The sequence below is a fragment of the Pseudorca crassidens genome, chromosome 8 (genome assembly GCF_039906515.1).
Source record: "Pseudorca crassidens isolate mPseCra1 chromosome 8, mPseCra1.hap1, whole genome shotgun sequence".
NCBI classification, from domain to species: domain Eukaryota; kingdom Metazoa; phylum Chordata; class Mammalia; order Artiodactyla; family Delphinidae; genus Pseudorca; species Pseudorca crassidens.
Window position 1 is genome coordinate 17,061,538 of NC_090303.1, and position 20,989 is coordinate 17,082,526.

General features: G+C 42.4%; 1 protein-coding gene across 1 annotated transcript in view; it reads left to right on the plus strand.

Moving 5' to 3' along the window:
• Nucleotides 1-679: 679 nt before the first annotated feature.
• Nucleotides 680-20,989, plus strand: part of LAMB4 (laminin subunit beta 4) — a 111,969-nt gene continuing 91,659 nt past the window's right edge. Inside the window, 10 exon segments of the mRNA XM_067745896.1 lie at nucleotides 680-713; nucleotides 6,397-6,551; nucleotides 9,641-9,776; nucleotides 12,315-12,388; nucleotides 14,102-14,290; nucleotides 15,630-15,693; nucleotides 15,872-15,997; nucleotides 16,000-16,085; nucleotides 17,412-17,532; nucleotides 18,835-19,023. Coding sequence (XP_067601997.1) covers nucleotides 680-713; nucleotides 6,397-6,551; nucleotides 9,641-9,776; nucleotides 12,315-12,388; nucleotides 14,102-14,290; nucleotides 15,630-15,693; nucleotides 15,872-15,997; nucleotides 16,000-16,085; nucleotides 17,412-17,532; nucleotides 18,835-19,023 — 1,174 coding nt within the window.

A 20,989-nucleotide genomic window follows, 5' to 3' on the forward strand; every position in this document is an offset into this window, starting at 1 on the left:
CATCTTTAAATTCTTTCTTCAGTGTCTTATAATTTTCTGCATACAGGTCTTTTGTCTCCTTAGGTAGGTTTATTCCTAGGTATTTTATTCTTTTTGTTGCAGTGGTAAATGGGAGTGTTTTCTCAGTTTCACTTTCACATTTTTTATCATTAGTGTATAGGAATGCAAGAGATTTCTGTGCATTAATTTTGTATCCTGCTACTTTCCCAAATTCATTGAGTAGCTCTAGTAGTTTTATGGTAGCATCTTTAGGATTCTCTATGTATAGGATCATGTCATCTGCAAACAGTGACAGCTTTACTTCTTCTTTTCTGATTTGGATTTCTTTTATTTCTTCTTCTTCTCTGATTGCTGTGGCTGAAGCTTCCAAAACTATGCTGAATAATAGTGGTGAGAGTGGGCAACCTTGTCTTGTTCCTGATCTTAGTGGAAATGGTTCCAGTTTTTCACCATTGAGGACGATGTTGGCTGTGGTTTTGCCACATATGGCCTTTATTTTGTTGAGGAAAGTTCCCTCTGTGCCTACTTTCTGGAGGGTTTTTATCATAAATGGGTGTTGAAGTTTGTCGAAAGCTTTCTCTGCATCTATTGAGATGATCATATGGTTTTTCTCCTTCAATTTGTTAATATGGTGTATCACATTGATTAATTTGTGTATATTGAAGAATCCTTGCAAGGAATGCAATTTCAACTGACCTATTTTTTGCACCTTGGTGAGTATTATCAAAATCCATTTTCTGCTTGTATTGAATTGTTCTAAAATATTTAGTGGAGATAGGTTTTAAACATATCCACCTCTTTTTTCTATACTAACACATATTTGCATGACTCTTCTGTTGTATAATTGTGTCAACAACTAGAAAGTTCCATTCAAACATGGCCACTATCCACCCATAGCTATTTCTGTCACTCTTTAATGGAGTATTAGCAGCAGCAGGTAAATAAGACACTAAAAAAAAGCAAACTACTTTCAGATTCTTAATTTACACATACAATGCATTTTAATTTTTTAAAAATAGCTCTGCTTTGAATGTAGCCCTTATCCCAGTGATGAGGTCTCATAAAGAATTTATAGGCAAAATTCCCTCTTCTGAGTAAGCTGCAGCTCAGAACTAAACGGCCAGACTCTCCATGACCGGGCTGTCTTTAATAAGCTGAGAATCATTTATATTAGTCACAGAGAAGATGTTTCCAAAAATTACTCTCTTTGATCCTGCTTTTCTGTATCTATAACAGCTCTGCTTTGGGTGACTACTAACTAAATTGCTTAGAACCTTCTCTTCAAATATTCCTGCTGAATTTCTTCATGGCAGTAGACTTTAAGAATCTCCTCTTTTAATTTGGCAACTCCCAAACCCTGAGGCAAATTCTCAGTTAGCTTGGCTGGTCATGGAACAAAGAAGAACCGCTCTAGGTGGTAAAGGCTCATTTGTTCTTTGTTGAAAAATTTCTGCCTCAGAGGCAAGCCACAAGCCAGCCAACGGAAGCGGAGACTCACTGAACTGCGCTTCCCCCCCAGGACTAGGAAGCTTAGATCTGGTCTCAAAGAGTCAGAGAAGAGTTGGTCTTGTTTACATCTGCTTTGTTTTTTGTTTTGTTTGTTTGTTTTGGCCACACTGCGCAGCATGTGGGATCTTAGTTCCCTGATTGGGGATCGAACCCACACCTCCTGAAGTGGAAGCATGGAGTCCTGACCACAGGACGGCCAGGGAAGTCCCCATCTATATCTTCTTTGGATGTTCTCTTTGGGACTAAAACAGTATTCAAAATCAGAAGCAACCAGTCATGGCATCTTTTCCCGGCCTCTCCATAGGATAACTTACACCTTGCCAAAGTTCTAAACCACGCCACAGAACCTCAGAGAGGCCTCCTCAATCAGGAGACCCTTCTCTGGAGGGAAAACCTTCAAAACTAAATTAGCTTGGGTGGAAAAGGCCTCCCTGCAACAGATCCTGGGTTTCTAAACCTAAGCTTGACCTGCTCTAACCCAAATCGCTAGGGTAGCCTGTGGTCAAACTGCTAACCAGGTTAGCCCCACCTCATCTGCATGGGCATTTTCTGGTTTATAGTTCGACCATAGGCATTTATATAAATACTGAAGCCTATTTAAACCCTCTGTCTTGTATTCTAACTAAGGAAGATAAGGAGAAAGGATCATAAAATTGGCCCCAGGTTTGGGGAACTGTATACAAAATGCAAATCTTATCCAACGTGCATCCTTTGCACGTTTGCTCACTCATAGTAAATAATGTGTGTGACCACATAAATGGATGTGTGTGTTTATAGCCTCTAAACTCTGAAATGAAGTCTAAACTAGATGAAAACATCACATGTGTTTAAGAAAATTATAACAATATCCAAAATTACTGAGATCATATAATAATGGTTGTATCTATAAATGACTGACTTTATCGAAAATTTACTGTATATTTTCTTTAAATGACCAGCTTTCCTAAATTCATTTTTTTTTTTTTTTTTTTTTTTTTTGCGGTACGCGGGCCTCTCACCGCTGTGGCCTCTCCCATTGCGGAGCAGCTCCGGACGCGCAGCCCCAGCAGCCATGGCCCATGGGCCCAGCCGCTCCGCAGCACGTGGGATCCTCCCGGACCAGGGCACGAACCCGCGTCCCCCGCATCGGCAGGCGGACTCCCAACCACTGCGCCACCAGGGAAGCCCCTAAATTCATTTTTAATAAGATCCTGTCATCAAGTTTTATGTCATTTTTGAGCAATACATTGATTTTCTATAGACAGAAACATTATTCTCGAAATCAATTCCAACCTATTGCTCATGTAATAACTCAGCAGTTGAAAGCTTTAATCCAGGAAGGATATTGCTACGTCTATCTACGTTCAGGCAAGAAGGTTTAACTGCTTAAGGTTTTTCACCACTTTCTGCCAAGTATTTTAGACCAGAAGTTCGTATTTGTTGGTAGAATATCACATGAATAATAGTTCAATTTCCCAAAGTCCTGGAATACTTTTATTTCTGAAAAGTACATGTTTGATTAAAACATGTTTGGCCAAGTCAGGTTCTAAAAACATATTCAATGTCTAAGGCAACAGTTCCAATAAGAGAATTCAGGATGGAACCTGTCTAAAAGAATAAAGCCCTGGAAGGGGAATCTTAGCTAATCCACACGTAGCATTAGCAGAGATTTTATACCTGCCCTTTTCGAAAAAGCCTCTGTCTGTTGAAGTCCAAACTTTAGTTTAGTTATTTATCCTAGATGCCAATTCTAGGAAGCAAAAGGAGATCTGGATTTGGATTGTTGGGTGAATAAAAAGAAACATCCAGGTTAACCAAGCTAGGATCATCTATTCTATAGTGAAATAAAGTGTGTGAGGGGCCTAACCACATCTCAGAGAAAGAGAAAGAAATATTATGCTCTGTTTTAGTATAATAATCTTTGCAATGAGATGGAAGGTGGAAAATTCCCCATTCAAACTGACTTTTGGTAATCTGTGGGGAAGGAGACATTATGAATCATATTTTTAGCTATAGAAATGTGATCTGTATATATGTTTAACACCTAATAATCACAAAATGACCATATTAGCAGAATAGATGTGGGTAATGTGTACACAAGGGAAAGAACATTATTTTTCAATAGGCTGTATTTTTGGAGGACAGCTTGAAGGAAAGCAATCCATCAAATCCATTCAAAACAAGTCCATGATAGAAGATTCTTTATATTTTTATCGCTGAAAAAACTGAGGAGAAACCAAGCTTATTCCACAGTATGGTAATTATTTTTCCTTTTAGGCCCATCCCTCGCACCCCTGTCTGCTGAAATCAGGGCTTGGCATAAATTTTCATGTCTCAAGGGAAAAGTATATAGGAGCAGCTGGAACCTGTCCTGTGTGTATTATTTTAGAGTGTGGGATTTACATGATTCACCATCCAGAGGCTGATGGGGTGATTTTGAAGGGAGAGGGAGTTGTTTGGGATTTTTTTTTTTAATTTTTTGTTTTGAGATAATTGCAAGTTCCCATGCAGTTGTAAGAAATAATACAGAGAGCTTCCCTGGTGGCGCAGTGGGTGAGAGTCCGCCTGCCGATGCAGGGGACACGGGTTCGTGCCCTGCTCTGGGAAGATCCCACATGCCGCGGAGCGGCTGGGCCCGTGAGCCAAGGCTGCTGAGTCTGCGCATCCGGAGCCTGTGCTCCGCAACAGGAGAGGCCACAACAGTGAGAGGCCCGCGTACCGCAAAAAAAAAAAAAAAAAGAGAGAAATCCCATTTCACCCAATGGTAGCATCTTGTGTAACTACAATACAATATTACAGCCAGGAAACTGACATTGAAATAATCCATTAACCTTATTCAGATTTCTGCAGTTTTACATGCTCTTGTTTGTGTGTGTGTGTATTTAATTCTGTGTGATTTCATCACGTGTATAGATTCATGAGACCGTACCACAGTTAAGATACAGAACAGTTCCATCACTTCCAGGATCCCTAGTAATACTCTTTTATATCCACACCCACCTCTCCCCCTCCCTCACCCATGGCCACCACGAATCTGTTTTCCAGCTCTAGAATTGTGTCATTCAAGAAATGGAATTATGTAGTATATAACCTTTTGAGATTGGTGTTGTTTACTCAGCATCATTCCTTGAAGATCCATCCATAGTGTTGCATGTATCAACGACTCCCTCCTTTCTATTGCTGAGTAGTATCCCATGGTATGGATAGACCACACTTTACCTAACCATTCACCCACTGAAGGACATCTGGGTTGTTGCCAGTTTGGGGCCATTATAAAGATGCTATACAGATTTTTTATGAATAGATATTTTAATCTCTCTGGGATAATTACCTAGGAGTGTAATTGCTAGGTTGTATGATAAGCGCATTCTTAGCTTTATAAGAAACTACCGTACGTCTTCCCAGAGTGGCTGTTCCATTTTACATTCCTACCAGCCGTGTATGAGTAATCCAGTTTTCCCCATCCTCTCCAGCAGCTGGAGTTATTACTGTTTTCTATTTAGCCATTCTGTTAGGTATGTAGTGCTATTGTGGTTTTGATTGGCGTCTCCCTAATGGCTAATGATGTTGACCATCTTCTCAGGTGCTTACTGGCTATCTGTCTGTCTCCTACAGTGAAATGTCTATTCATGCTGCTTGCCATTTTCTACTTGGATTGGTTTTTTAATGTCGAGTTTTGAGAGCCCTTTATATATTCTAGATCAAGTGCTTTGTCAGATACGTGATTCGTAATTATATTCTCCCAGTGTATAGCTTGCCTTTTTACCTCTTCACAAAGTTTTTAATTTTGATGAGGTCCAATTTACCAATTTTTCTTTTTATGGATCATGAGCTTGTTGTCAGTGCAAGTGTGTGACTTTAACATAACGGAGTAAACCCTGCAGGCGATCCACGCAGGCAAGAAATAGTTTGGATTACCTTACCCACCCCGCATTCACGTATAAAGATTTAACAGTGATCTTAACTCAGAATTTAACATTTTAAAACAAGCAGAACATTAAAAATCATTTTTAAACCAAGCTTTAAAGATACTATTTCAGAGGCTACACGTGAAAAGTAAAGAGCTGAGGTGACAGTTGAGATAGAGCTGCCCTTTAATGCTCTAGCTCACCTGTGACTGAAACCTTCATGACAGATCTGTTGGACGGCAGGTACCGATGGCTAAGTGTACTATACAGGCTGAAACTCCCACCTGTCCCATCCTTTATCCCAAAGGGGTATGATTTGGTCCATGGTGTATCTGAACCCAGCAATTCAGGTTATAAAGGGGTCAGTTGAATGTATATATTTTAAGAGAAAGTTATTTCCCAAGAAATTCTTAAATTCTCCAGTTGATTTTCTCCACGTTTGGACAACAGGTATAAGAGGCAGGATGAGGATTCTCCTTCCTCGTGTCTATGCATTCATCTTTGTTATTTGCCCTAAAATAACACATAGAGAACTCCCAGCGAATGGAGGCTGTCTCAGATCAGGTCTCCCAGAAGCAGAACCTGAGACTCAAGTGATTTATTGAGGGAGTGCTCTGAGGAGGGAGAGTGCGGGGGGTGGAGGCAGGATGGGGTCCCAGCAGGAGTCTGGCTTCAACCTCCGCCCAGGAGAGCTTCTGAGCATAACTTGCACCACACAGTGGATCCCAGCCTGAGGCAATGGCTGGGAAATATGTATCCATCAGTCATTGGCTACCGGCTGGGCCAGGTGGGGACATGAGCACAGGTGGCTTAACCTCCCAGGCTAAGAGATTTCCATCAGGCTGAGGGCACCAACAGCATCCACCACCAGGATCTTAATAATCACAGAACTAGTATTAAAAATACACAGACTGTTAACTCTCCCACTTAACCAGTTGCTTCTCTAAGCCTTCTGCTACCCTTAGACTGCCTCCTCTGTCCTGTTTCTGTCATGATCAAGGGTTGCTCAGTTACATGGAAGCTCAGGATGAATGCAACGGAGGTGGTTGTCACCCCTCCACCAGCAATCTCCTGGTGGGTTGCAGCGCGCAGCTCTCTGCTTCTACCTGTGGGCTGGGCGGGACCCAGAAATACTGCATCCTCAGCTACCTTGAGGTGGGTTGATTCTTTACTTGCGGGGACATGATTTAGTCAGTGATGTAGGTTTTTCCAAGTACATATAGGGCCGTCGAGACAACAGTAAAGAGGAGACAGCACGCTTTCCCAAACATCAGAGACACAAGTGATTTAATTCAACATCCGGGAAACCTTCCCTGATCGGAGAAAAAGGAAAATGGGCTTCATCTATTTCTTGTTACCTTTAGAGTTAGACAGAAAAGCCTTTTTTGATTCAGTCTTTGAAGGGAATACTGTACAATATACTGTTCTGCTTGACTGCCTTAGTGACTCTCATGGAGTGGACTTAATTGACTAGTTGGGTGAAGATGGAAGATCCCTCAGGGCCGCAAGGCTATTATGCTGAACGTGAGTTCTCACTGCCCTGCTTCAGGTGGAGATGGAGCTGGGGCAGACTTGGAATTGTCTATAGTTCCATGCTACTTGGAAATTGTCTTGCCTAGAGACTATCAAATCCTGAAGTGAACATATTTTTGTGGCTTTTTTTCTTAAAGACCCATTTTATTAAAAGACCAGTTGCTTTTTTTTTCTTCCCTGGGCTCTGAAACAAGCATGCAAGGTCATCTGAGTATCATACCTGCTGAAAAGCCCAAGGCAATCACGTCAACCCCTTAACTGAGAGGATGTTCAGGAAGGAAGTTGGATGTAAGCCTAATGTTAGTGGCCCAGGCTTTTCCACGTATTGTTCGTTTAAGGCAACTCCCGGAGGCTCTGGGAAAGGCTTTGTATTCTCATTGGTTTCTAGTAAAAAGAAGATGATTATAAATAAGTGGAGACAATACCTGAATGTTGAGCCCTGGCCTAAGGTTGGGAAGTACTTGTATAAGAAGGCAAATCCTCTACATGTGCAAGGAAATGACACTATAGTTTTGCTCAGTTTTAGGTCAGGTGGGATGGAAGGCCCTTCAGGTAACTTCCCGAAGTCCAGGTCCTCTGGACAAAGAAGTAGCTCCCAACTGTAATACTAGAAACTTTCCAACACTGGCATCACCCCTCTTGTCCTTCCACCATTGGCATTTGCTTAAGTTGTCATGAGCCAATATACTCTGATGGTAATTAGAAATTGATGTTCCTGGATTGCAAAGTTACACCAAAAATAGAAATAAATCAAACTGCAGAGCTTCTTTGGTCTAGGTAATCACAGAAATCTTCATCTTCAAACTGGAAAAAAACCTCAAGATAGCTTCTGGCTGACAAAGTATTACGGGTGGGACTACAAGTACTGGTTACGTAAACATTTGCCTGGCATGGAAGATAATTTTTTTTCATCCATAGTCTAGCAAAGAGCTATCAAGTGAAACATTCTCTTCCGAATCTTCAAGTCAACATTGACTCAGAGTGCTACCCAAGTTGGACCTCCCATATGTAGTTGCCACAACTAAGCATCCTCTGTAGCCATTTCCATCAAAGATTGTGCTTCGAAAATGTTTACAGAAAAAAAAAAAATGACCCACAATCAAAATGGCCCTTGAAGTTAGACATTTTCCCCAATAATTTTCATAGTATTACTGAAATGAAGTCTTGACACCTTTTAGTGGAATCACAGGGTTCCTGCTGCCCTTTTAGGACAGATCTGGGGCAAACCTCCCTGTAGGCAGAACTGATGTTGCTTGTATGAGTCCTTAATTTCCAAAGGGCATTTTGGTTTTCTTCAAGTATAAGGCTTATGGTGGCCCATGCTTCTAAAAAGATTTTATAGATCTCTTGAAAGGCTGGTTTACTTTGACAGACTCTAGCTGAAATAGTCATTAAAATCATCATGCATTTGTTCAACAAAAGAGGTGGGCCCGGTCAGATCGTGTAGGCCCTTGTAAGCCATGATCAAACATAAAATCAAACACTCGCTGAATACCTACCAGCACATTTGCTGTTGTGGGCAATTTCCAATATGGAAATGTAAGAAGTAGCTCCTGCTTCCTGGAAGCTTTGCAAAAATGATCCTCCAGAGTCCCGCAAATATTAGCCAGGAACATCTGTGCAGACCATTGGCAGTCCTTTGGAAATCTTGGGAGATTTCCCCAGGAGTTTTAAGTAAGTAGAGCTACAAGTGGATGCATTAAATTAAGCAAACTCAAAGGCCAATCTTGACTGTTATAACCTTTGAAAATCCATCCCAAGCAAAACTAGTTCCAATTAACTAAAACCTTCTAGTCTGCAAGACAAGAGGGTGGGTCTCTCTGTTATGAGTTTAATGAAAATCTTTTATAAAATCCACATGTGTGATGTAAAGATTTTGGCCCTGGAAGCTTTTATGCCAAAAATAATGTCTGAGAGGGAAAGGATGATGGGTGCAGATAAACTAATGGCCAATTATTTCATTAATTTCTTCCTAATTCTTTTTATATAGCTATTTGAATTTTTTTTTTTAATGTATTGTTGGCTGCGTTGGGTCTTCATTGCTACACATGGGCTTTCTCTAGTTGCAGTGAGCAGGGGCTACTCTTCATTGCGGTGTGTGGGCTTCTCATTGTGGTGGCTTCTCTTGTTGCAGAGCTCAGGCTCTAGGCACGAGGGCTTCAGTAGTTGTGGCATGCGGGCTCAGTAGTTGTGGTTTGCGGGCTCTAGAGAGCAGGCTCAGTAGTTGTGGGACACAGGTTTAGTTGCTCCGCAGCATGTGGGATCTTCCCGTACCAGGGCTCGAACCCGTGTCCCCTGCATTGGCAGGTGGGTTCTTAACCCTTGTGCCACCAGGGGAGTCCCTAATTATTCTTTTTTTTGGCTAAAGAGAGTCATTCCAACTCAATAGTATATCCTAATTATTTTTCTATAGTTTAAAATAACCTCCAGTTCCTCTGCCCCTTGTATGAGAAAAATTATTAGTTCTACATAAATCTGCATTTTTGTCCCAAATGTATAAATTTATAAAATTTCTAGGTCACATCTTAATTTTGTTTATTTTTGTAGTTAAATGCCTATTGATGGAAAAATTGATGTCTTGTTACTTCCCCTACTTTGTATTTTTAGCCAGACTGAATGAAAAATATAGTAAGTACAGCTTGTTTTTAAATTCATATCAACAATAAGTAATGATGATTCTTTATTTTTAATTTTAATGATGTGTTTTCCAGGGGGAACAAAAATGCCTCATCTGTGACTCCAGATTTCCATATGATCCGCACGCCCAACCCAACAGCCACACCACTGAGAATGTAATCCCAAATTTTGAACCAGATGGAGAAAAGAAATGGTGGCAATCAGAAAACGGTATGATTAAGTTCCATTCCAATTTTTTATTCCTTCAAATTTTTTGTAAGGCACCTTTCACTCTATGATTTTGGCACTAACACAACAAGGAGTTATACTGAAATGGAATAGTATCCACTGAGAATGTAAAACCCTGTAAAAAAACAAAATTTAATTTTTATTTTAAGAAAGATTATTTTCCTCTTGAGAAATCGAAGTATTTTTTAAGCACATAACTCAGAATGTTTCACTTTTTCTGTGGTGGGAAGGAACATAGCTCTGCATCCTCTTGTTCTTTGTTAAAAAAAAAAAAGTTATGAGGTGTTGGTAAATTAAGCCATATATAAAAACACACTGCTGTAAACAGAAATAATAACCCAGGGGAAGTCTGAGAGTTAATACCTTGTGCTTTTTCCTTTTTCAACTCCTGAAGGGAAAAAGAGAAAGGACATTTTATTTCTTACGGTAAGCCAAAGATTTTAATGTAAAAATTGAATTGAGAGGAGAGTTGGCTACTCACTGCAGTTCTTTCTTTCCTGGATTGATGCCCTTCCCTGTTCATGAATAACTGTGATACTGAACCTCACACCGGCCCTGACCGTCCTTATTTCCTAGACACCACTGTAAGTTTGGACCTGATCGGGGATTTCTTGTTCCCCACCCCAGCCTTGGGCCTTATGTGTTTAATGCAGCTGGTTGGGCTATATTAAATGATGGGCCCTCTTCAACACTGGTCTGGAGCCCTTAACCCAGAAAAGGATTCCATTGCCACATCTCTGTATGTTGCACCTTGGACTACAATTCCTCTCTTGTGTTCAGATGCCTAAACATATTTCCCTTCGGGGATCCTAGACCGTGAGAGGGGAGTGTGGGAATAATCATAATAGGTAAGATCATTTAGGGCAAGCATCACATGAGGCTATTTTTTTATGTCACCCATTGGACAGGGCCATGATTGGTGTCTATTAAATGCTGGTTCATTTTGGATCCTAATGATTGGTCTGTCATTGGACTCTCCTTAGTGAATGTTGGTGGGTTTTGCCACACTGACGGATGCGGCCATTTTTGCTTCACAGCTGCTTTGACCCACACGTCCAGCATTCGTTCCGCGTCTCCTTACAGAAGGAATGCCCTTCGGTCAAAGCTGACTACACAGAAGATGGGTTCTCAACCAAGAACTTTAGACAGGGGACAGGAGATGTCCTTTCCAGAAAGAGCTAGGAGCCCTCGACACAGAGCCTGGAGTGTGGCTGCTCTCTCGGCAGCAAATCCTTCTCCAAGCCATTCAGCCTAGAATGCTAAGCTGCTCCCCAATTCACCACGGTGCAGCCACTGCTCTCTGGAACTCGACTGTCCAATACTGTGGCTCCACACATGGCTCCTGAGCATGCAAAACACGGCAAAACCCAACTGAGATGCACTGTGAGTGTAAAAACATCCTGGATTTCTAAGACTTGATTTAGAGAAAAATATGTGTAATAAAGCACTACTAATTTTTAAAATGTTGATTATATATTGAAATGAGAATATTTTTCATATATTGGATTAAGTATATTATATAGATCATATATGACATTATAAATATATATGATAAATAATACATTATATCACGTATGACATATATAAGTAATATTCAATATATCATATATTATAAATTATAATATAATAAAGTATTGTTTATTATATTTATTATTAATACAGATAAATAATTTCTCCTGCTTCTTTTTACTTTAAAATGTGGCTGCTAGAAAATTTTAAATGACACGTGGGGCTCATATTCCCATTGGACAGTTCCACTCGAGAGTGGCTTCTATCACGTCTGGATTGGAGTTGATCCTCTGTGTCTGTGCTAGAGCTGGATGGCAGCTATCTCAGTGCAAAGTCCTGGCCAGGATGCTTTGGGCTACAATCCATGTGTTCTCTTTGGACACCTAAATATATCTCCCTTAGGAGATCCTAGATCATGAGAAGGGAGTGTGGGAATCGTCATAATATATAAGCTCATTTAGGGCAAGCATAATATGAGGTTGTCTTTCTATGTCATCCATTGAACAAGGACATGATTGGTGGCCACAGAGGAGCCCACAGACCCTCAGTCCCAGGGAAATAATCCAAGCTGGGTTTTCTGCTAAGTGACAATACAACTAGTTCAAATGCTTTTTTGCAGCTGTTGGAAGAAAAGGGTGTTTGCCATGCTGTGCCTGCTAGCTTATGTTGAGTCAAGATTTGAGGTCATGGAAATGATCCTTCTCTTTCCACCTCTGGGGAATGTCCGGGAACTCCCTTGGTGGTACATAATGCTGCCACACAGTGGCCGTGTGCATTGCCACCAAAAGGTGGATGTGGGCACAGTCAGGGGAAAATGGGTATTACCCTCACGTGGACCTTCTCCTGGGCATGGGTGGCTTGGGAAACCACTCCAGCAGACTAGGCAAGAGTGTTGATCACCAGCCCTGAGATTTCAAAGGGTTTCGTTACAGACAAGCCACAGTGAGGGATTAACGTGATAAACGGGTCTCTCAAAATCACTGATTTTCTTCTTTCTGGTTTTTCCTTTAGGTCTTGATCATGTCAGCATCAGACTGGATCTAGAGGCATTACTTCAGTTCAGTCAACTTATTCTGACCTTTAAGGTACAGATGTGTAGGCTGCTGTCCCCTTATCTGTTTACCAAATGCTTGGCATACCTACAATTTTGCTTCCTTGCTTCCCTACAGAGAACAAAAAGCTGTTTAAATCCAACTGAAGCTTTGTCATCTGGGTTTTTATTCTTGAATGAAAAACAAAAAAAATCCCTCTGCTCATTAATAACTTATATAGATTAAACATAAAAATAAAATCTTGGAAGATATAGCAAAAAGGAAACCTCCAAGCCCTGGGTTGATAGAGGTTACAAGAACTAGAAAGATAATTTTTGACATAAGAGGGCAGGAACTGGAAATTATTTAGGGAAAAATTGTGATCAAAAGAGGGAGAAAATTTAAAGGCTCTTTACTGAGATTAGGTAGATGCCAGAGAAAATCCTGTACTATTGTCATTCTTTAATCATTCATCAAAATTCTAATTTTGATGTCAAGCCTGGAGCTAGGTTTTGGTAATAAAAAAGGAAAATAAGGGGCTTCCCTGGTGGAGCAGTGGTTGAGAGTCCGCCTGCCGAAGCAGGGGACGCGGGTTCGTGCCCCGGTCCGGGGAGATCCCACATGCCGCGGAGCGGCTGGGCCCGTGAGCCATGGCCGCTGAGCCTGCGCGTCCGGAGCCTGTGCTCCGCAACGGGAGAGGCCGCAACAGTGAGAGGCCCGTGTACCGCAAAAAAAAAAAAAAAAAAAAAGGAACATAAAACTAAATGTTTTAAAAATTTTAAAAAGAACCCAGTCTTTGCCTTCAAAGAGCTCACAGTCTAGTCATGTATACAAACATACATATAATATATATATTATATATATATTATATATATACACACACGCACATACATATATAAATTTGAAATTATAATGCCAAGTGACAAGTGCAGAAATAGATATATGATTAGAATGCTGGGGGGGTTCATTGACATGGCTAAGATGGCTCTGGGGAGTTGGTAAACTTCATGGTGGATTTTGAAGGATGTGTAGGAGTTTGCCAGAGGAAAAGCATTCTAGGCAAAGAAAAACCACATGCAAATTGCTGTAAAATATCTGCTACACTGCCTTTTTTAAAAATGAGTATGCTATTTTGCTTCAATTAATAATTCACAGAACCATAAACAATTTAAAAGTGGAATTCGATTCTGGGGCAAAGCATGTGCTCATAAATACTCGCCCGCTTGTTAGAAAGAGATTTCGGTGTTTTCATGGTAGAATAGATATTTTTGTTTGTTTGTCTTGTAAATGTATTTTATTTACTTATTTATTTTTGGCTGCGTTGGGTCTTCGTTGCTGTGCGCGGGCTTTCTCTGGTTGCGGTGAGCGGGGGCTACTCTTCATTGCGGTGCGCGGGCTTCTCACTGTGGTGGCTTCTTTTGTTGCGGAGCACGGGCTCTAGGTGCGCGGGCTTCAGTAGTTGTGGGTCGCAGGCTCCCTAGTTGTGGCTCGCGGGATCTAGAGAGCAGGCTCAGTAGTTGTGGCGCACAGGCTTAGTTGCCCCATGGCATATGGGATCTTCCCGGACCAGGGCTCGAACCCGTGTTCACCGCATTGGCAGGCGGATTCTTAACCACTGCGCCATCAGGGAAGCCCGGTAGAATAGATTTTTAAAGATACAAATAAAGTTTTAAAAAATGGAATTTGAAAATGGAAACATTCAATCTGGAGTGAGTAATAAAATCAACTTTTGTGAGGTATGACAAGTTTAACTCATTTTTCTCCTAGACCTTTTGGCCTGCTGCAATGTGAATTGAATGCTCCACAGACTGTGGACACACCTGGAGAGTGTTCAAATATTTTGCCAAAGACTGTGCTACTTCCTTCCCCAACATCACATCTGGCCAGGCCCACGGAGTGGGAGACCTTGTTTGTGACTCCAAATACTCGGATATTGAACCCTCCACTGGTGGTGAGGTAGCATTTCCTTCCTTGGATTTCTTTGCCATAAATGAAACATATTTTTGTTAATGTGGTTAATTGAGATGCAAACAATTTAGATAATGTCTACTGAAATTGAACTTGAGCTGCTGGTTGTTTCAGAATGAATGTGTCTGGATTGAAATGAGTCCTGAATTCATCTTATATTCAGATGAATTATAAATACCTTATAAGAAATCATCCTGTAGAGGAGTGCTGTGCTGAAGGTAAGCAAGGGCTAAAATGCAGCCTGGGCACCAGAGGAAGGAACATCTTTTTCTAACCCTTGTAAAGGAACCACAGAGGCTGGCGGCAGCCTTGGATTAGTTGTCTCAGCTCCGTGCTCTGTAAGTCCCCACCCACGTGGAATCTGCCAGGAATTTCCTCAGAGCAAAGCTGGTGATGGGCAAAGGGTCAGGGGGTAGGAGTGTGCTTGGGAGATATGACCTTATCAGCTAGACTAGAAGGAAGAGTGGCAGAAGGCAGGTCCAGAATCCCCCGCCAGATCTAAATTGACGATGACTTGCCGAATAGTGACCCCATCACTCCACCCCAACCCAGCAGAGGAGCCCTTTCACCAGTGGTATCAGCACTTCCGTCTACATGGACCACTTGTGCGTAAAGAGCCAGAATGACCGTTTAACAACCTTCCTTCATTTTCATTCTTGGTATTTTTATTCATATGAGAACCTGTTACTGACCAGGGTTCTTGGCCTTCCCCAATCAATAAAAATTGACTAGAGGCCAGACAAGAAATTCAGGCAAGACTTTATTGGGGCCCCTGCTGCAGCAGGGGGGAACGAGAACAAACAACAGTTTCCCCTGCTTGCTCGCTCCCCGAGGGAGGGACAAGCTTGTTTCTTATAGGGGGTGAGGGTAGGCTGTGTCCAGGGGTCGGGCCAGAGGGGTGGCTTAGGTGTTTTGCCCACCTCTTAGGTAGTGTTGCGTGCAGGGGGCACGCACAATACCCTGCTTTTGCTCCTGACACCCTGTTTGTGCTCCAGGCTCTTCAAAAGTGGCAGTTGGGTTTTTTGGTCTCTTTGTATCTTTCGGGTCCAGAATTTGCCCCAACTGTGAATGCATGCAGTTATTTTTAGTCCCATGCAGTTTCTCTGTATTTTGTTGCTGGAGGAGAGGTGTGTTCAGGTGCAAGCACTGCAGCAAACGGTCCCAGGTCCCAGCTTGTCTCAAACCCAAATGATAATCTGCGTTTTACATCAGGTGGGAAGCAATGGCTCAGCCTTCTTGTAAGGTCAGAATCTCTTCTTTAAGGGTATATTTAACAATTATGTTTTTGGGGTAAAATACTCTAAATTAACCTACCTTTGTTTTACAGATTGTTTTAGAAGTTTTGGATCCCAACTTTGAAATAGAAAACCCTTACAGCCCCTACGTCCAGGGTATGAATTGCTTTATATTTTTCACACCAACTCCTTTTCTAGAATTTCACGTTAGGGAAATTCCTTGTTATTGCATGTCTCAGGGACATTAAGGAGATGTCAGTCAAGCAGGGTGCATTGAACCCATCCAACCTAAATGCACTTAGATTCGTTAATTTCATTATTTTCCTTTCTCTAGACCTTGTGACATTAACAAACCTGAGGATGAACTTTACCAAACTCCATACCCTCGGGGATACTTTGCTTGGAAGGAGGCAAAATGATTCCCTTGATAAATACTACTATGCTCTTTATGAGATGGTGGCTCGGGAAGATGTTTTTGCAGTGGCCATGCTAGCTAATGTGGCCCAACACAGAAGCTGCGCGGAGACGTTTTCAGCCCTCCCGGAATGGTGAGTTACAAACCTGAAAGCGTGGTTGGTCTCCCATCTTTCCTTCACTGTCTTGGTGCTGAATGTAGATCAGATTCTGTATGTGGGGATCAACAATGTTGTTTCATTCAACCTGGCCCGTCAGGCCATTCTGGGGGCCTTCGTTTCTCTGGACAGAGGTTCTTGTGGATTCTGCCACATGTGGGCATCATTCAGCTAATGGGCAGAATTTATAATTTATGATTTCAAGATAGTCCGTTTTGCTGTCTTTTGTTTATTGGTTTTTTAGGGAATGGAGATTTGCTAGGGATGACCTGTAAGTTCACATCATTGTCTCACAAAAACATACTGAAGGTCTATCATGTGAGAGCCTGTGCTCAGTGCCAAGGTGTCTGAGTGACATCTGATGCTCTGAAGATGGTCACCCCAAGTAACACTTACACTACAAATGACTATCTTAAGCAGTGCAGATCTTCTCCATTCCTGGGACTAATCGTAAAAGAGTAATGTAGTAGAAGAATGGGTTTTTTTTGTTTTTTTGTTTTTTTGCCGTACGTGGGCCTCTCACTGTTGTGGCCTCTCCCGTTGCGGAGCACAGGCTCTGGACGCGCAGGCTCAGCGGCCATGGCTCACGGGCCCAGCCGCTCCGCGGCATGTGGGATCTTCCCGGACCGGAGCACGAACCCGTGTCCCCTGACTCGGCAGGCGGACTCTCAACCACTGCGCCACCAGGGAAGCCCCGAAGAATGGTATTTTTTGCAGGGTCCTGGGGGTGTGTCTAACTCAATAGTTTTGAACTATTGGTCATAACAGACAAGGCTGGATTGAGGCTATTGCATCTTCCCACCTAGACACCTCTGTGTTTCACTGGAAATGGAACTTTTCCCTGGGAACGTGGACACGGAGGGCATTTTGTGAAAAAAACAAGAGAATCACATACCTTTCTCTAGTGCTTTCTGGTTTCTAGTTCCCTCTTTTCCTTGATGCTCCTAAATCACCCCATACACGCACACGCACGTGCACACGCATGTGCACACGCATACTCCCCATCCTGGCCCTCATTTTGCCAAAGGCTGCAAAATGTGTGTTCTGTGTTCCCTGAAATTAGAATTCAGAAATGCAAAAACATTTATTTTAGGTGTTCACTAAACATCTTAAATTCTTTTAAAATTTAATAGCTAGTTAAGCAAATAATAAAAGATAGTCAAGGCTGGTATTGTAACTAACAGATGGGAAACTAAGACCCAGAGGGACCCTGTGGCCTGGTATGTCATTTTCCATTTAAAGAACCCCAGCGTCCTCAAAGCTCTAAGATAAGCCCTGTGTTTATGTTCCTCACACATGCAGGTTCATGGTCGGTGCATCTGTCAGCACAGTACAGATGGCCCGAACTGTGAGAGGTGCAAGGACTTCTTCCAGGACATTCCTTGGAGGCTAGCCGTGGGCCCCCTGGACAGCACTTGCCGAGGTGGGTGGACCTCCACTCTCAGCATACACCGAGTTTCCTTATGTGAGCTCCTTACACGATCTCTGCTTTTCCTTCTTTTGGAGAACATTTAGTTTGTGTCTGTGGAGCTGCAGGCAGCACAGGTGGTGAACCCCTGTGGCTTACAGCTCCAAATGTGTGATAGCCTCATGTCTCCCAGTATCTCACATAGAAGAATCACCAGCTTCTCAAACCTTCACACCAAAAATTCACATTAATTTGAAGAACGAGACAATATGCATGTTGTGTGGCCCCTTTGCAGAGGGGGGGCATAGCCATGAAATGGTAATATCTGTGAGGACAGTGCCACTCCAGGAATGTGGTGACCCCTAGAATGGGTACAAAGATCCCCACTGTTTTCCTGAATTATCACACACTCAAATGAAGGTGACCTTGAACCATATGTCAGCTAAGATGAGAAACGAGGTCCAGAATGGAGTTGGACAGGCTATTGTATTTTTTATAAACTATTGAGGCTGATAAGATAGGGCGTTTTGTCATGTGTTTGCTGCCTCCGAATTTTGATGAACTTCCAAATAAACCTGTTATCCAGTTTCTTTTCCCAGATATGGGGAAAACAGGATTCGAAGGAGAGGTTGTCAGATGAGCTTTTATGGAAAGCCCCATCCGTGAGTGTCACAGTGGATAAGACCCAGCAAAACGTAGCCAGAGGTTATGCTCTTTACAGGGAAAAACCCAACAGGATGAACAGCATAGACATTACCACAAAGACACACAAATCCCTCTAAACAGACTGCCTTTCCTTCCGACACTCTGGCTGAGCCCCTGATGGGAGGAAAACAGCCTGCAGCCCCGCTTCCAGCAATTCTGCCCTAGAGAAGCAGAGGCTGGCTGGGCCCAGCTCTAGCATCCGATCTGGAGAATGCAGTAGTACCATACTGCAGAGTATATGATGTAAAAAATTCAGATTTACAAAGCCCGAGTCAGTCAAAGTATTCTTTACCGAAGGACAACAAACATACTGCACGCTAGGGCTTCTAGGTCACCCACATGATTTAGATTTGTTCGCTTGATTTAAAAAAAAAAACTAAATATTAAACATTTCGGGAACACATTTTACAGAGAGTGTATGAGCAGAATCGGAGTACTAGAAAGATCCTTGAAAGCACCTATTTTAAGCCTTTGTATATTTGGTGAAAGAAGGCGGGGTGGCTGAAGAAAGCGGAGGAGGGGAGAATGGGTGATGGGGCGTGGAGCCACCATCCTGAGGGTGCTCATCCCTGAGGCCTTGGCGAATCTCTCGTAACTCCACTCGGTTCTCAGCTTGTCGCTGGAACGGACACTCTGACCGCTGTCACTTCGACAAGACGGTGTACCTGGCGAGCGGGAGTCGCAGAGGGTACGTGTGTGACGGCTGCCGGCACAACACCGAGGGCCAGCACTGCGATCGCTTCAGGCCCCTTTTCTCCAGGGACCCCCTCAAGGCCATCTCGGATCCGTACGCGTGCATTCGTGAGTTCCCAGCCTCTGACCCATCCTCTCCCCTCATCTGAGCAGAGCTGGTGTCCCTGGGGCCGTCAGCCCACCCTGGGTTCAGCGGCGTCTCCAAACTGCCCTCTTGGGGGTGGGAACTGCAAAATCGCTTCGGCTCTGAGAGCTTTTCTCTCTGAACAAGTTGGGCCAGGTAATCCAGGTCCGTCCTGGTGGTCTTGCGGCCGGGGCTGATACTGATGATTCGGGAAACTGTTCTGAATTCAACCAGGATGGGGTGATGGTTTCAGAAGAGGCCGCATGCACCTGCAGTGTCAGCTCAAGGAAGTAACTAGAGAAACTGGCTACAGCATTTGGCTGTAGATGATTCAACTTTGCTAAGCTATTACCTCGTTTCATTTTTCTTTTTTTAACCTTTAAAAATCTTTCCTTTTATCTTTAATGTCAACTTTTTCAAAGGGAATATTTCACTCATAGACAAAATAATACAGAATAATATATATATATATATATATAAATATAAATAAAACAGAGCCACCACTAGCTTTGTGAAAATGTAATATCTTACCCTCTCACCTTCAGGCTATTACTAGAACACTACAGCATTGTGGATGGGATGTCCCAGCTGCACACCTGTCCCCTTGGTCTACCCTCCTTCCTAGGGATAAACTCTCATATATTTGGCAATCATCATTAGCATGCTTGTGTTTAGACTTTCACATGTCTTCATCCACAAACAATACATGTTGACATGTTTTCAAACTTGAGATAGATGATATGCTGTATGTACCCTTGAGTATTTCATTCAACATTGTATTTTTTAGATTTGTCCATATCATGTAGCCCCTAGTTCTCCCATTTTAATTTCTACATAGAATTCTTCCTTCCTATATATGTAACAAAATCTATTTGTCCATTTCTCTTTTGATGCTTCAGTAAACATTCTTGTACATGTGGCCTTGTGCACATGCAGAGACTGTCCCTAAGAGTCATACCTAGGAGTGGAATGACTGGGCCATAGACTGTTAACCTTTCCAAGTTGATTAGATAATAGTGAACTGTCCCTTAAGTGGGTATAACAATTAACAGCCACACCAACAGTGTATGAGAGTTCCTGTTACTTTATTTCCTGACCAACACTGGGTTTTGTCACACTTTAACTCTTGGTAATGTGGGTTTTGTCACACTTAATTTTTTTTTTAACATCTTTATTGGAGTATAATTGCTTTACAATGGTGTGTTAGTTTCTGCTTTATAACAAAGTGAATCAGTTATACATATACATATATCCCCATATCTCTTCCCTCTTGCGTCTCCCTCCCTCTCACCCTCCCTATCCCACCCCTCTAGGTGGTCACAAAGCACCGAGCTGGTCTCCCTGTGCTATGCAGCTGCTTCCCACTAGCTAGCTATTTTATCTTTGGTAGTGTATACATGTTCATGCCACTCTCTCACTTTGTCACAGCTTACCCTTCCCCCTCCCCATATCCTCAAGTCCATTCTCTAGTATGTCTGTGTCTTTACTCCTGTCTTGCCCCTAGGTTTTTCATGACCTTTTTTTCCTTAGATTCTATACATATGTGTTAGCATACGGTTTTTCTCTTTCTGACTTAGTTCACTCTGTATGACAGACTCTGAGTCTATCCACCTCACTACAAATAACTCAATTTCGTTCCTTTTTATGGCTGAATAATATTCCATTGTATATATGTGCCACATCTTTATCCATTCATCTGTCGATGGACACTTAGGTTGCTTCCATGTCCTGGCTATTGTAAATAGAGCTGCAATGAACATTTTGGTACATGAGTCTTTTTGAATTATGGTTTTCTCAGGGTATATGCCCAGTAGTGGGATTGCTGAGTCGTATGGTAGTTCTTTTTTTATTATTTTATTTTATTTATTTATTTTTTTTGCAGAAAGCCGACCTCTCACTGCTGTGGCCTCTACCGTTGCGGAGCACAGGCTCCGGACGCGCAGGTCCAGC